The 14,474-nt window shown below is 57.3% G+C and overlaps 1 protein-coding gene across 3 annotated transcripts in view; it reads right to left on the reverse strand.

The window, feature by feature from the left end:
• The window catches only part of GRM4 (glutamate metabotropic receptor 4), a 111,066-nt gene that overhangs the window by 12,834 nt on the left and 83,758 nt on the right, over positions 1-14,474 (reverse strand). For all 3 annotated transcript variants that reach the window (XM_027126791.1, XM_027126789.1, XM_027126790.1), the window contains 3 exons: positions 4,156-4,356; positions 3,829-3,965; positions 1,383-2,318 (listed from right to left, as the gene is read on the reverse strand). In XM_027126791.1, the coding sequence (XP_026982592.1) occupies positions 1,383-2,318; positions 3,829-3,965; positions 4,156-4,356 (1,274 nt within the window). The remainder of the gene's footprint in view (positions 1-1,382; positions 2,319-3,828; positions 3,966-4,155; positions 4,357-14,474) is intronic.

The following is a 14,474-nucleotide window of genomic DNA, read 5'->3' on the forward strand; positions in this document are numbered from 1 at the left end:
CCTTTTAAACCTATGTCCCAACGCATCCCTCCCTGCTCAGAATCCCACAGCGGCTCGCTTCTCACTCCCGGTAAAAGCCACCAACCTTCTCACAGCCTCTGGGTCCTACACCATATGCTCTGTCTGCCCCTCGACCTCGTCCCCTCCACCCTCCTCCCCAGCCCCAGCTTCTGGGTCCTACACCATATGCTCTGTCTGCCCCTTGACCTCGTCCCCTCCACCCTCCTCCCCAGCCCCAGCCTCCTTACGGTGGGTAAACGGCTTTTACACCCCTCATGTTGTGTGATTGTTACAACACCTGTAAGGCCTGCAGAGGAAGGGTCATAGCCCCAATCTGTTGATGAAGAAACTGAAGCAGAGAGGCCGGCTGGCTTGCCCAGGATCCCACAGTCAGACACAGAGCTGGGGTCCTCGGTCCCTCTGATTCTCCCTATCTCTGGCCTCTGACTTCAGTGACTCCCAATCCTTCAAGATAAAACCCCCCAGCACCCAGGCAGCACTGGGGCAGTGATGTGGGCAGAGTCCACGGGGCCCTTGGGGTGTATCTAGACCCTCAGGCCAGGCTGGCAGGATGGCCTGACAGAGCCAGCAAGAGGCAGCTCATCGGCAGCTCCAGCCAGTGGAGGGTGGACCCTCAGCTGATGCTGCCAGGTATCCCCACCTGGCCTTTGGGGTGGCTTGGGGCCAGGGAGAGAGGGAGCGAGTGCCCAATACATCACCCACCTCGGGGACCCATGGGGATCCTGCAAGGGCAGAGAAGAGGGTGGAGAGAGGAGGAAGAAAGGAGGAGCGGACAGAAAGGAAGATGGGCTGAGTAGGGAGAGAGGTAAGGGAGCGTATAGAAAAGAATGGGGAATTCCCTGGCGGTCCAGTGGTTAGGACTCCACGCTCTCACTGCCGAGGGCCCGGGGTTTGATCCCTGGTTAGGGAACTAAGATCCCACAAGACACGTGGCACAGCCAAAAACAAGAATGAAAGCGGGGGCAGCATCCCAGGCTGGCAGAGAGGAGAGAGGAAGGTGGGAAGGAGATGGGGAGGGGGAAAAGGTGGGGCGGGAGAGGCAGGGATGGAGAGATAGGGAAAGAGAGAGGAGAGGGAGAGAGGAGAGGCGGAGGGTAGAGAGAGGGTGGGAAGCAGCGGGAAGGAGAGAGATGAGGCAGCGGAAGGTGGTGGGGGGCGGAGAGAAACGGGAGAGGAGGCAGGAGAAGAGAAAGGGAGAGAGAGAGGAGAGAAACCCAGAACCTGGAGAGAAACCTGAGACGGAGAGAAGACAGAATGAGGCGGGAATGAAGGCACTTCCAGAGCAAGGTGAGAAGCCAACTAGCCCCAGGAGGCTGCCCCCTGCTTGCCGCCCTCACCCACCCCCAGCCCCTGCCACTTACCTTGTCAGCCGACTGCGAGGTACCAAAGAAGATGGGGATAAAGGCGAGCCAGACGATGCAGGTGGTGTACATGGTGAAGCCGATGGGCTTGGCCTCATTGAAGGTCTCGGGCACTCCGCGCGTCTTGATGGCGTACACGGTGCACGTGACCATGAGCAGCATGCTGTAGCCCAGCAGGCAGATGAGCGACAGGTCCGAGATGTCACACTTGAGCACGCCCCTGGCGAAGCGGGGGTCGAGCGTCCGCTGGTCCTGGAAGTCCACCACCGAATGGGAGGGGTCCACTACAAACCACACGCAGATGCCCAGCAGCTGCAGGGAGATGAGGCTGAAGGTTATGGCCAGCTGCGAGGCGGGGCTGATGAAGCGCGGGGCGCTGACCGACCGCTTGCCCTGCTCGAAGATGCGGTAGATGCGGTTGGTCTTGGTGAGCAGGGCCGCATAGCTGATGCTCATGCCGAGCCCCAGGAAGATCCGGCGCAGAGAGCAGGTACCCAGGTCGGGCTCGGCGATCATGAGGAAGGTGGTGGCGTAGCACAGGAAGATGCCCGCCAGCAGCACGTAACTCAGCTCGCGGCCCGAGGCCTTGACGATGGGCGTGTCGTTGTAGCGCACGAAGGTGACCACCACGAAGAGCGTGGCCGCGATGCCCACCACAGCCAGGAAGAGGGGCAGCACGGCCCAGGGTGAGCCCCACTCAAGCTTGATGATGGGGATGGGCTGGCAGCCCGTGCGGTTCTCTGTGGGCCGCATGTCGTAGGGACATGTCTTGCAGGTGTAGCGGTCCACCTGGTACTGGTACCCCGTGCAGGGCTCGCAGTGCCAGCAGCAGGGCATGCCCTTCACCGTCTTCTTCCGCTCACCCGGCTGACAGGGCAGGCTGCAGATGGAGCGGGGCAGCTGCTGCCCGCTCCCTGGCCAGTGCATCCGCTCTATCTGGCAACAACAGTGCAGAGGAGAGGGCCTCAGGACATGCTGCCAAGTGCCCTGGACCGCCCCACTGGTGGCACCAATCTGAATCACTTAGTTAGTGATTTTAGTTAGATGGGTAAAATCCAGCTGCCCAGGCCCTGCCAGGATCAGCTGAATCCAACAGCTGCATTTAAATGAGCTCCCCGGGGCAGGATCCAGACCCAGCTGACCACGGGGGATCCTGCTCGAATACAAAGCTCCCAAGGGTCGTATGGAGAAACGCCCAGAGACCGGCAGTGACAACCTAGGGTCACACGGCAGAGTGGAGAGGACCCAGCAGTCCCGACTCCCAGCCCCATGAGGCCTTGCTATACAAAGTGCTCCCCAGACCGGCCACATCAGCATCACCCAGGAGCTTGTTGGAAATGGAAATTTTGGGTCCACCCCAGACCCCCTGACACAGAATCTGAGTTTCAACAAGACCCCGCAGGTGACTCCTGTGCACCCTCAAGAAGAAACGTGCTACGGCTCAGCCCACCGGGCCTCCTCCAGGCGGCACAGGGACTTGGGTTCAGAAGAGAACAACGAATAAAGATTCAATCACAGGACCACTAATGTGTGCCCACAGGTTAGCGTTTCTTTGCATCTTGCTCTAAATGAGTGCTAGTCACTGTTACATGTCTCTGAAGACACAACTGCTGCAAGCTAAGAGGCGATAGAAGCTGGAACGCCCTACTGAATGCGTCACAAAGTTCTGGAAAGTAAGCGAGAGCCCCATAGAGCTCCAGGCACTGGGCAAAGGGAACCTGACTACACTTGGAAGCCGTATTCAAAGCATCAGTTCTAAATAAGTGGTTCTGGGCTCCCCTGGTGGTGCAGTGGTTGGGAGTCCACCCGCCGACGCAGGGGACACGGGTTCGTGCCCCGGTCTGGGAGGATCCCACATGCCGCGGAGCGGCTGGGCCCGTGAGCCATGGCCGCTGAGCCTGCGCATCCGGAGCCTGTGCTCCGCAATGGGAGAGGTCACAACAGTGAGAGGCCCGCGTACCGCAAAAAAAAAAAAAAAAGTGGCTCTTAGGAGAGTTCATGCTTAGAGAACAGCAGGCTGTGCTCTTTGCCTTAAGACGTCGTCCTCCTCTGTCCAGACACAGCCCTCCCCTTCCTCACCTCTCTCCCCCCCGAAGCCCCCCAAAACTTTGAGCCCCTGAACTCCAGCGTGACTTCATCTATCCAGAGTTCTTGCCCTGCGAAGGGGCAGCAGGCAAGAAGACCCCAGGCCAAGGGAAAGGGCAGGGGCAGGAAGGGCAGCAGAAGCCCAGCCACCCTGTTCTTCTGTTTTAGGGTTGGGGGGCTCAGGGCCCTCTGAGGTCTAGGGTGGGGCATGGAAGGAAGCCCCAGGTTGGCAGCAGCAAACCCAGGGGACAGGGCTAGTCGGCGGCTGCCTCCCCTTGGCCTCCCCTCCCTGGGTTGGGGTGGCCTCTCCCTGCCGCTTAGCCCCCCGGGACCCCTCGCTGCCCTCCCGCCAGGTGCTTACTCTGAGGTGCAGGTGGTCAGTCCAGGAGCCGATGACCTTGTACTCGGCAGAGCCGTTGCGTAGCTGGTACTGGTAGATGTCATAGCGCCCAGGTGCGTCTCCGTTCTCATTGAAGGTCACAGGGTTCCCCGCGATGCCTGCGGGGGCCCGTGGGGGTCACACGCTCAGCTTCTTTGCTGAGCCTTCACCCAGAGTCAGGAAGGATCGTGAGCCCAGGGCAGAGACACCTCTGTATGGAACCCCTTGGAAGCATCTGAAGAGACCCCCGCATACTCCCACCCCATGGAGCCCCAGGACCCCTTCCCCAGGGTTGGGTGGTGCCCCCACCTGAGAAATTGACGCTGCGAATGTACTTGAGCAACTGGGTGCCGTCCACAGGGTCCATGCGCGGGCAGAGCCCCACGCGGCCCGGACACAGGTCACGGTGCATGGCGTGCAGCGCGTGGCCCATGGCGTACACGGCGTCGATCACAAACTGCACCTTCCCCTCCTGCTCGTACGCCGAGTCCTGCCCAATGCGCTCACGGCCTGCAACGAAATATTCAGAGTGGGGGCGCCCATGAGGCCCACCATCCTCACAGGTGGATGGTGGGAACCACAGCAGACCTAGGTGTGCCCTGGGGCCCAGAGAGCCCACCTGGGCACACCTAGGTCTCCGGGCCCCTGGCCCAGTGCTCGCTCCATCACCCCAGGAGATGGTCTTGTGGAGGGCCCGGGGAATGGTCCTGAGGTCTGCTGCCCTCACTACTGTACCGCTGGACCCTGTGCCCTGAGGCCCCAGAACAGCCAGGGCAGGCTCCCTTGTCCCCATCACCCTTGGAGGGCAGTGAGCCTGCGGGTCTCCCTGCAGCCGTGGTGCTTGCCTGCCCTCCCCCAGCCTGGCCTGGACCAAACACGGGAGCAGCTGGCCCTCACACAGGCAGGAGCTGTGACTGTTCATGAGGGCAGTGGTGCCCTACAGCAGCTCACCCATGGGTAGCCCCAGCACAGGGTATGGGTGGGGAAACTGAGGCCCAGAGAGGGTGAGAGACCTGCCACAGGTCCCTCAAGATTCAGGACACCAGATGCCCTCAGTGACTTCCAGATGCCCCAGACACCAGAAGGCACCATCATCCCCATCCACTCCTCCCCCATGTCAGTGACATCCCCCCATTAGCCACGGTGAGTGAGCTTTGCAAAATGGGGAACACACCCCACTCACCCCCTTCTCACTGCAAACAGCAGTGGCTCCCTAGGGCACTGTGACCTCCCATCCTCACCCCCTGGGCTCTGGCCACACCCAACCCCTCTGCTCTGGGCCCTGTGCAAACTCTTTGGCTGCCGGAGGTCTCGATGTCCTCTTGGTAAAAAGATCATCATCCTGCCTCACAGAAGTGCTGTGAGGCTTGAATGAGATGAGATAACAGAAAACACGTGGCACAGAGTAGCTGACTAAGCCACATTGTTATTATGTTTAAGTGGTCAGAATAGAGGGTTTCTAAGGTGGGCTACAGAGGTCCCGGGGCCAGAGCAGGCCAGGAAGGCTTTCTGGAGGAGGAGGAGCTCCTGGCCTGGGCCCTGGGTAATAATGATGATGAAGAATAAGGACTGCTAACTTCTTTTTTTTTTTTTTAACTTGCTCTTGTTTACTTTTTTTTTAACTTTAAATTTATTTTTGGCTGCATTGGGTCTTCGTGGCTACACATGGGCTTTCTCTAGTTGTGGCAAGCAGAGGCTACTCTTCATTGCGGTGCACAGGCTTCTCACTGTGGTGGCTTCGCTTGCTGCAGAGCACGGGCTCTAGGCACGTGGGCTTTGGTAGTTGCAGCACGTGGGCTCAGTAGTTGCAGCATGCGGGCTAGAGCGTGTGGGCTTCAATAGTTGCAGCGTGTGGGCTCAGCAGTTGTGGCGCATGGGCTCTAGGGTACATGGGCTTCAGTAGTTGTGGTACGTGGGCTCAGTAGTTGTGGCTCACAGGCTCAGTAGTTGTGGCACACGGGCTTAGTTGCTCCGCAGCATGTGGGATCTTCCCAGACCAGGGATCGAACACATGTCCCCTGCATTGGCAGGTGGATTCTTTTTTTTTTTTTTTGCGGTACGCGGGCCTCTCACTATTGTGGCCTCTCCCGTTGCAGAGCACAGGCTCCGGACGCGCAGGCTTAGCAGCCATGGCTCACGGGCCTAGCCGCTCCGCGGCATGTGGGATCTTCCCGGACCGGGGCACGAACCCGTGTCCCCTGCATCGGCAGGCGGACTCTCAACCACTGCGCCACCAGGGAAGCCCCAAGGACTGCTAACTTCTATGGAGCATCCACTCTGTGTCGGGCACTCTTCTAAGCTCTTTATGTATATATTAAGTCATTGAATACTCAGAACAGTGCTATGAGGTGAGTAATTATCCCCATTACAGAGATGGAAAAACTGAGGCACAGAAAAGCTCACTGGCATTCCAGGACCACAAAGAGCTGGATTTGACCAGGTGCTCCAGCTCCCAGCCTGTGTACCACACTACACCTGAGAGACTGTAAGAGCCTGACTGCAGGGGGACGGCAGGAAAGTGGGGGGCGGGATGGGGCAGGGGCTCTGAGGTGAGGACACAGGGGCCGGAGGATGGCAGAGGAGAGGAAGGGAGAGTGCTAGGGAACCCCAGCTTCCCCTCCCACAGCCCCTGCATACAGCATGGCCTGCAGCCTCCTCCCTCAAGGCCAGGACAATGAAATTTACCCTCATACACACACACACACACACACACACACACACACACACACACACACACACACACACGCCTCCCTGCTAGAGGGCCAGTGCTGCACCTTACAGAAGTAATTCCCCAGCGGCCAGCGGGGTGAATGGCTGCACCTGTGTCCCACCCCATGGGCCATGGGCCTGGGTGTCCCATGTCTGTCATGTGGGGGGTCAGGTTGAGGCCCCAGGGATCCACAGATCACCCCCTAGATTCCTCTATTTTCAGCCAATGTATGGTCACTGTGCCCTGCCGCCCAGGGCTCCCACGGAGCTGATGGCTCATCTCATATCCTTGTCTTGGCCACCAAGACTCTGTGACCAAGGTCAGAAACTGACTCCAGTACCCCAACCTCAGGGTCAGAGATCAAAGGTCCCCAGTACACAGACTGGACAGTTTAGGGGCAGATGCCCAGTTGGCTCTGGGGGCACTGCTGGGTCCAGAGAGAGCCCACAGCTTTTACGGCGTGGCCTTGGGGCTGGAGACAGGGTAGTCTTCAAGGGGGCTCACCTAGCTCTCCCAGGGGTCAGCTAAGCCCCTGGCTACCCACTACACTTCATTCACACAAGACTGTCTGGGCTGAAACCCCAGCTCTACCCTGTACTCTAGCTGTGACCTTGGACCTGCCACCTCATCTATCGGGCTTCAGTTTCCTCATCTGCAAAATGAGGATAATGATGGTACTTACCTCATAGGTCGGGATAGGGTCCCTATGAGGATAAATGGGTTTATATTCACAACGGGTCATAAAGAGGGGCCTGGTACTTGCCAGGTGCTGCAGAAGTTTGTTAAACACAAGGGTACAAAGAGTTCTAAGCCCTGCCTGCCTCGGAGCTCCTGGGACAGCAGAGCTTTGCTAACAGGCAAAGCTCTCTCTAGGCCACGGCACAAACAGAGATGGATGGACAGGAGAGGCAAGTTCTCCAGCCTCAGCAGCCTGCCCTCTTACTCAAGGCTACTGATCCCAGCTTCTGAGAGCCAGGAGAGAAGCACAAGGGACAATCCTGTCCCCGAAGGGTGACAGAGGGGCCTGGGGCAGGGTTGCATGGAAGGCCTCAGCCCCAGACCCCACCATCACCCCCAGCCCCCAGGTCCTGCCCTCTGTATCCCGCTGCTCCATGCTCCCAAAGCTCCCATCACGCCCTCATTTCATCAGGATGAGAGACTGAATTATTAACCAGGATGGAGGGGGAGGCTGCAGCCACTGCAGAGAAGCAGCAGCTCTATCCCAAGGCCAAGGACACACAAGGCTAAGGGACCCTGGCTGAGCTGCCCTCAGCCCCCTCCTCTCCCTATCTTCCCAGGGGTCCCTCCTCAGTGGTCCAGCTGAAGCATCCATCCCTGGGCCACTCAGGTCCAGGACCACGTGCTCTCACTGGGGTCACAAAGCCACCTGCACCGGCACTGGAATACAGATGACCCCACAGGAGGTCCTCACCAGGGGAGCCCACCTCTGCCTGGGGAGGCTCCCGTGGGAAGGGCTTTGGGGTCCTGTGGGCTGTGGGCTGTCAGCGGCCCTTGAACACTGCGCCTTTGGGATCTCCACCCCAGAGTTGTCATGGTGCCAGCCATGGACTTCTAGAGACTTCCCAACACACTTTCACGTCCTTGACTTTTGTCTCAAGTCTGCCCCCAATTACAAATGAGATAACAGGGCAGTGAGGTGCCCTGCAAAAGGCCTTAATTTGAAAGGGAGCGGCGGGCCTTGAGTGTGACCCCCTACACACACACACACACACACACACACACACACACCCCTCAAACTCCAAGGGCCCTTCCCCTGAGCCCCACAGGAAGCAACAATGACAGAGCCTAAGTGCGCTCCCTTTGGGGGAGGGGGAAGGGATCACAAACACAAGTCAAACAAGGTCCAGACACGCTGTGCTGAACGTCGGAAGCTGTGCCCATAACCAGTGCAGCTCTCTGCACACCCTCGACCCTTCAGCAAATAACCCTGCAGCATGGCTGGTGCTTCCTCTTCCCCGAGCCTCTGGGACGTAGGCCAGACTGGCCCCCGTCACAGAGGAGGTAACTGAGATTTGCAGGTGGTCGAGTAAGGTACCCAGAGTCTTGAGGGAATCCTGGCTCCCAGCTGGTGTTCCTACCCACCTGGGGATTGGCCTGGCTGGTGAGTGGCTGGGATTTGAACCTGGATCTCTCTGGCTCCCAAAGAATTTCCACCACCCTGAACTGTCTGCCTCCTTCTCCCTCCATCCAGCCCCGACCTGCCTTCCCCCTTCTCTGGGGCTCAGGCCTTGCCCCAATTGTCTGGCCAGGCCTAACCAGGAGCTAAGGTTCCCTGTCTCCAGGGCCGGAGGAGGCAGATGGCCATGGAGGGAAGCGGGGGGTCAGAGGATCCCCTTTCATGGGTGGTTGGGACCCCCAGGCCCAGACAGGGGAACCACAGTTCTGGCAGGAAACAAGACACACATTTCCGAGAGCTCCTAGAGGAGATAAATTCCAGACACATGGCAACAATGACAGCAGCAACAGTTTGAAGATGTCCTAATTGTGTCCCAAGGCACAGTGAGCCGGAGATGTGTTCAGCTTAGCCACGGATGACAGCCAGCCCCGGAACCATCCGGGAGAGGACTTTCTCCATCAAACCACCACCCCCCCCCCACCCCGCAGCTGTGGTTACTACGGTGACTGCAGCCTTTGTCTGCAGGTTGTAAATTGTAATTGAAATGAGTTTTCAAGGTTGAAATAATCAGAGTTCCTCCCTGCCTCCCTGCTCACCTCTCCACAACTACTCACCCCACCCAGCCGCAATCCTCCTGAGTTCTAGGCTCATGTGTACACACACACACACTCCCTCACATAAAGGTATACAAAATCAGCCACATATACACCCCCGTATTTTCACATCTACACATTTATATGTGTGTAGCAACACACAGACCTGCATGCATTTATATACATCCCTATGCACGCATCTATGTTCAAACATGTAGGAACATAAGTGTCCATATGAACACATACTCTATATATTGGGTTGACCAAAAGTTCGTTTGGGCTTTTTTTAAGATTTTTTTTTTGTTTTTGATGTGGACCATTTTTCAAGTCTTTATTGAATTTGTTACAATATTGCTTCTGTTTTTATGTTTTGGTTTTTTGGCGCGAGGCATGTGGGGTCTTAGCTCCCCGACCAGGGATCGAACCTACACCTCCTGCACTGGAAGGCGAAGTCTTAACCACTGGCCCATCAGGGAAGTCCCTCGTTTGGGTTTTTGTAACATCTTACGGAAACCCGAACAAACTTTTTGGCCAACCCAATACACAGCTACACAAGGAGCATGACACTCCCACAAGCACGTGGTCATTCAGATTCACTGTCGCTGAGGAGCCCCACGAGCAGGTCCTGACAAGGATATGAGTGCAAGTGTTTCATCTGGGAGGTGATGGCTGGAAGCACAAATTGGGGGTGAGGAAGCGAGGCAGAGACGGGAAGGGATGGGAAGACACTAACGCCAGGTGTGAGGCTCAACCCCGTGGGGGGCTCTAGAAAACTGTGTGGCCTATGCCTCAGGGCTGCCCCATCTGAGGGGATAAGTAGCCCCACTCCCACCAGTCTCAGGCTGTAGACTCCCCCCGGGGACATTAACTCCATTGGCAAAGCAGGGCTGGGGAGCGCTGAGGGGACCTGGGGCAACACACGCACAGGTTCAAGTCCGCACGTGTAATCGGCGTAGGTGTGTGGACATACCACACACATCTACACACATATAAACTTGCACCTACATACAAATGCACAAACATACACACCGGTTTTCATCCCTTGTGCAAACTTCCAGGGAGCAGGATAAGAGGGTCCTAGGATGCCCCACCCCCAGGGAGAGCTGTAGTGTGTGGTTCTGCGCTGGACCAGCCATATGACCCTGGTCAAGTAAAATTTACGTCCCCCAGATGTAAATCCAGGGTAATAACACTTACCTTGAGGGGCCACTGAGAGGATTCAAGGAGGTGCAGAAGTAAAACACGCAGCATCATGCCTTATACGTAGTGCTCTCTAAGCCTCCGTTTTCCTCTCCTCCCTAACACTTCCCCGCGGAAAACTCCCCACCCCTGGAGGCCTCCACCCCAGCCCTGGGCCGCCCCTCCAACCTGTCTGCAGCCCGGCACGTGCTGGGTCTTCCCAGACCCCGAAAAGATGAGCGTGGGGTGCCCACCCCACAGACAGGGGCCCAGGTCAGCGCCCACTGACACTCAGATGGGGGAGGAAGCTGCCACCTGGGTTCCTGGCCAGTCCCCCTCTTTCCTGACTCTGCCTGTGGTTGAGCCATTCTCCTCGTCACCTCCCTGGAACACGCAGGTCTTTCTGAGGGTCCCCGAGTCCTACTCCGGAGGCCAGGCTCCACCACCCCGGCATCCCCAGAAGTCACAGAGCAGGCTCCCCCTCCTTTCCGGGTAGGGCACCTCTAAACAACTCAGCCTGGTGCCCCCACCCCTAGATCTGTTCCACCAAACTCCGCCACAGCTCTCCGCCAACTCCCGTCCTGGGGAACCCTGAGCCAGCCCCAGTGTCTTGGGGGGTTAGGGGTGGGGGCCCGTAACGGTCACCCCCTCAGGGGCAGGGAAGGGAAGAGTCTTGCCCAGCAGCAGGGGCAGGGGGTGGTGGCTCCTGACTCCTCCAGGTGCTCTCTTTCTGGCTCTCAGTGGTGGTACAGCCCAGGGCTCCCCGAACTTGAGCCAGCCTCAGGCCCCTTTTGAAGGAAAACAATTCTGTCCCAGGATAATCCCAGGATGAATGTGGGCCCAGGATGAAAATACTGACATCAGAGGCTGAAGCCCCGGCAGTGACAGCTACTTCCAACTGCAAATTATCACAGGAGCAGAGAAGTTGTCTTTGCAATCTGTAAAGACCGCTTTCAGAAGGCCGTCAAATGAAAATGCCAAGTTCAAGAATCGTCATGGAGCTCCTAGGTCGCTGAGAGTCTGACCTCAAGAACGTATCCCCAGATGTCCACAGACCCTAGTTCAAGAAACAGGACGTGGACGTCCGGCCAGATGGGAGCAGCTCGACACCCCACCCCCCATTCAGCCTCTCACTGGCCTGCCGAGTTGCTTAGCATCTCTGAGCTTCGATCCCCTTTTCTGTAATGAGGTCGGCTCCCGGGACCATTAGAGAAGAGTGATACCTGCAGCAGAAGCCACACTTGGCACCTGCACAGGCCAGCTCCCAGGGAAGGCCATTCTCTACTCCTCACTGGTTCTGCCCAGCCCAGGGGCCTGGGCTTAGCTCTCCCAGACAGGGTCAGACTGGGGCCAGGGGTGAAGGGGAGGCAGCTCGCGGGGCCGAAGTCACAGCCAACCCCCCACGTGGATGCCCCTTCTCCCCCATCACCCAGCCATGCTCCTTTTCCTTCCAGGAGCATCTAGTTTTTCCTCTACTGGATCTTTGCTGTCAACATAGAAATACGTTTTAATTTCTTCCATTTAAACAGAAACCCTTTCTTGACCCCACTTTTCCCCCAGCTAGCATCCCTCTCTCCCTGTTTACAACAAAACTTCTCAGAAGGGTTGTCCTTACTCATTGTCATCAATTTCTCTCCTCCATTTTTCTCCTGACCAACCCCAGTCTGGGTTTTGCACCCACCTCTCCCAGGAATCTCCGCGTGGCTAAGCCTGACCCTCCACCCCCGCCCCATCTCAGTGCACCACCAAGAACCTCAGAGTCATCCTTGATTTTCTGCCATCTTTCTCTCACCTCAAATCCTTTAGCAAACTCTGAGGCCACACTGCAAAACTGATAAAGAATCAGACTCCTTCTTACCATCTCCATGGCCACCACCTGCTCCAAGTTCCCATCACCTCCCACTTGGACTACAGCCCCGGCCCCTAACTGACCTCCAGCTCTGCCCTCACCCCCATCTCTGCTCCAGGAGGCAGCCAGAGTGAGCCCATTATAACATAAATCTGATCACATCAATCCTTTCTCAAACCCTGCCATGGCCTTGTCTCATTTGGCATTAAAAGACTAAATCCTTACAAATTGCCGACAAGGCCCACAGACCCGTGCCACCCCGCCCCACCTCTCGGACCCCATCTCCTACCTGTTGATCTCTGCTCCAAGCACATGGGTCTCCTCACTGCTCCCCAGACCTGCCAGGCCTGAGCCTACCTCAGGGCCTTTGCACATGCTGTGCCCTCTGCCCGGCATGCTCTTTCCCAGTCACCTTCCCAGTGAGGACTTCTGACCTCCTGATTTAAAGGTGCAACATCCCTAGTCTCCCAGAACTCTCCAGGAGGCCTCCTGGATCTGTCCTCTCTGGTCTCATGATTAAGCTCTCTGGAGGCCCTCAGCTCTGACTACTGGGACCACACCATCATGTACCACCTTGTCTCCAAGGCCATATCATGTCCCACCTGCAGGGGGAGCCCCTCAGGGCAGGTCTGTCCCCTTCACAGAGCCCAGCACAGGGCTGGGGACACAGTCGGCCTCTGAGTAAACGCCAGCTGAACAAGTAAGAAACAGCACTGCGGGGAAGGGCTCAGGACCCCTGTGGCCACCAGGTGGCTGACGGCTTGGGCAAATGTGAGTTCCTCTAATGAGCGGCACAACCTGGCGCATACTAGGTAATCCCAAATGTGGGTCTTCCTTCCTTTCCCCAGGTTCCTTTAGGAATGTGGAGGTGAAAAGAGCCACGAAGCCAGGCTGGAATAGCCAGAGGGCCCTGGGGCTGGGACATCAGCTGGCCTGAGGCAGGACATCCCTGGAGCCAGATGGCCAGAGTTCAAATCCCAGCTCTGCCATTTTCTACCTGTATGACCTTGGGAAAGTCTTTAACTTCTCTGTGCCTCGGTTTTTTCATCTGTAAAATGGGTTGCTGTGAAAAGCAAATGCAAAACACTAAAACAGAGCTTGACATGTAATAAATGCTATATAAATATCAGCTGTTGTTATTGTTATTGCTGCTGGCACAGGCTGGGTGACCAGCATCTCCCCACACATCCCCAGCTGCCATGCGGCCACCCTCCCTCTCAGTACTCCCGGCCCCTGGGAGCAGCAGGCAGTAAATCTCTCCTATCTCCTCGTAAACCAGGCCTTCCTCCACTCAGCCATCACCTGGCTGGCAGTCCTGTCAAAAAGACGGATGCCACATCTACCTTGCTTTCAGCTTTAATTCCCAAGCCCTGCTCTGCGGGCTCCTGGGGAGGGGGCCAGGAGAGGAGGTGGGAGGCGGGCACTGCCCTCCCGCAGGCCTTGACAGCTGCAGAGACGCCCTGCTCCATGACCCCTATCTCGCTCAGGTGTGGAGCAGCCCGCAGGCCACCTTCTAGTGCTTCCGGCAGATCCCCTCCACGCCTTCTCTGGGAAACCATGAGAAAGGCAGCTCTGCTAGTGACAGGGCTCTGGGGAATGGAAGTGGGTAGTATGATCCCCATTTTACAGTGAGAAAACTGAGGCCTCAAGAAGTGACCTGCCCCAGGTTGCACGGCTAGGAAGTGGCAGCACTAGGACTCACACCCAGTTCAGGGGGACTCGCACAGTTGTGTATTTGAGAAAGAATGGGTGCCCACGACCACTTGCCGCTTTGAGACACACCAGCCCAGTCTCCAACTGCCAGTATCTGCCACTCTTCTGAGACTCTCTGGCCACAGAAGCCCTCTTTGCCAGCCATTTGGCATGTGGAGGCACTGAGGAATTAACACCCTCTGGGAACAGCCAGCAATGATTGACGGGAGTTGGTGTACACACACCCCAGCTCCCTCACACCTCCAGCGGGATGACTGCCAGGCGTGCTCCTCTCTGTCTCCAGAGCCCCCGGGGGAGTAAAGTTCCAGCTGCTCACAGTGGTAACCTGCTTGGTATCACACCCTTTATGTCTGCCTTCCCTCCCCTGCCAATGTTTCCTGGGATTCTCTCCCAAAGAAACGACTGGCTCTCAATTCCTTGTCTTGAGGAGAATTCAACTTTTTTTTC

The sequence above is a fragment of the Aethalodelphis obliquidens genome, unplaced genomic scaffold (genome assembly GCF_003676395.1).
Source record: "Aethalodelphis obliquidens isolate GAN/ISIS:26980383/991018 unplaced genomic scaffold, ASM367639v1 scaffold31, whole genome shotgun sequence".
In the NCBI taxonomy this organism is placed as follows: Eukaryota; Metazoa; Chordata; class Mammalia; order Artiodactyla; family Delphinidae; genus Aethalodelphis; species Aethalodelphis obliquidens.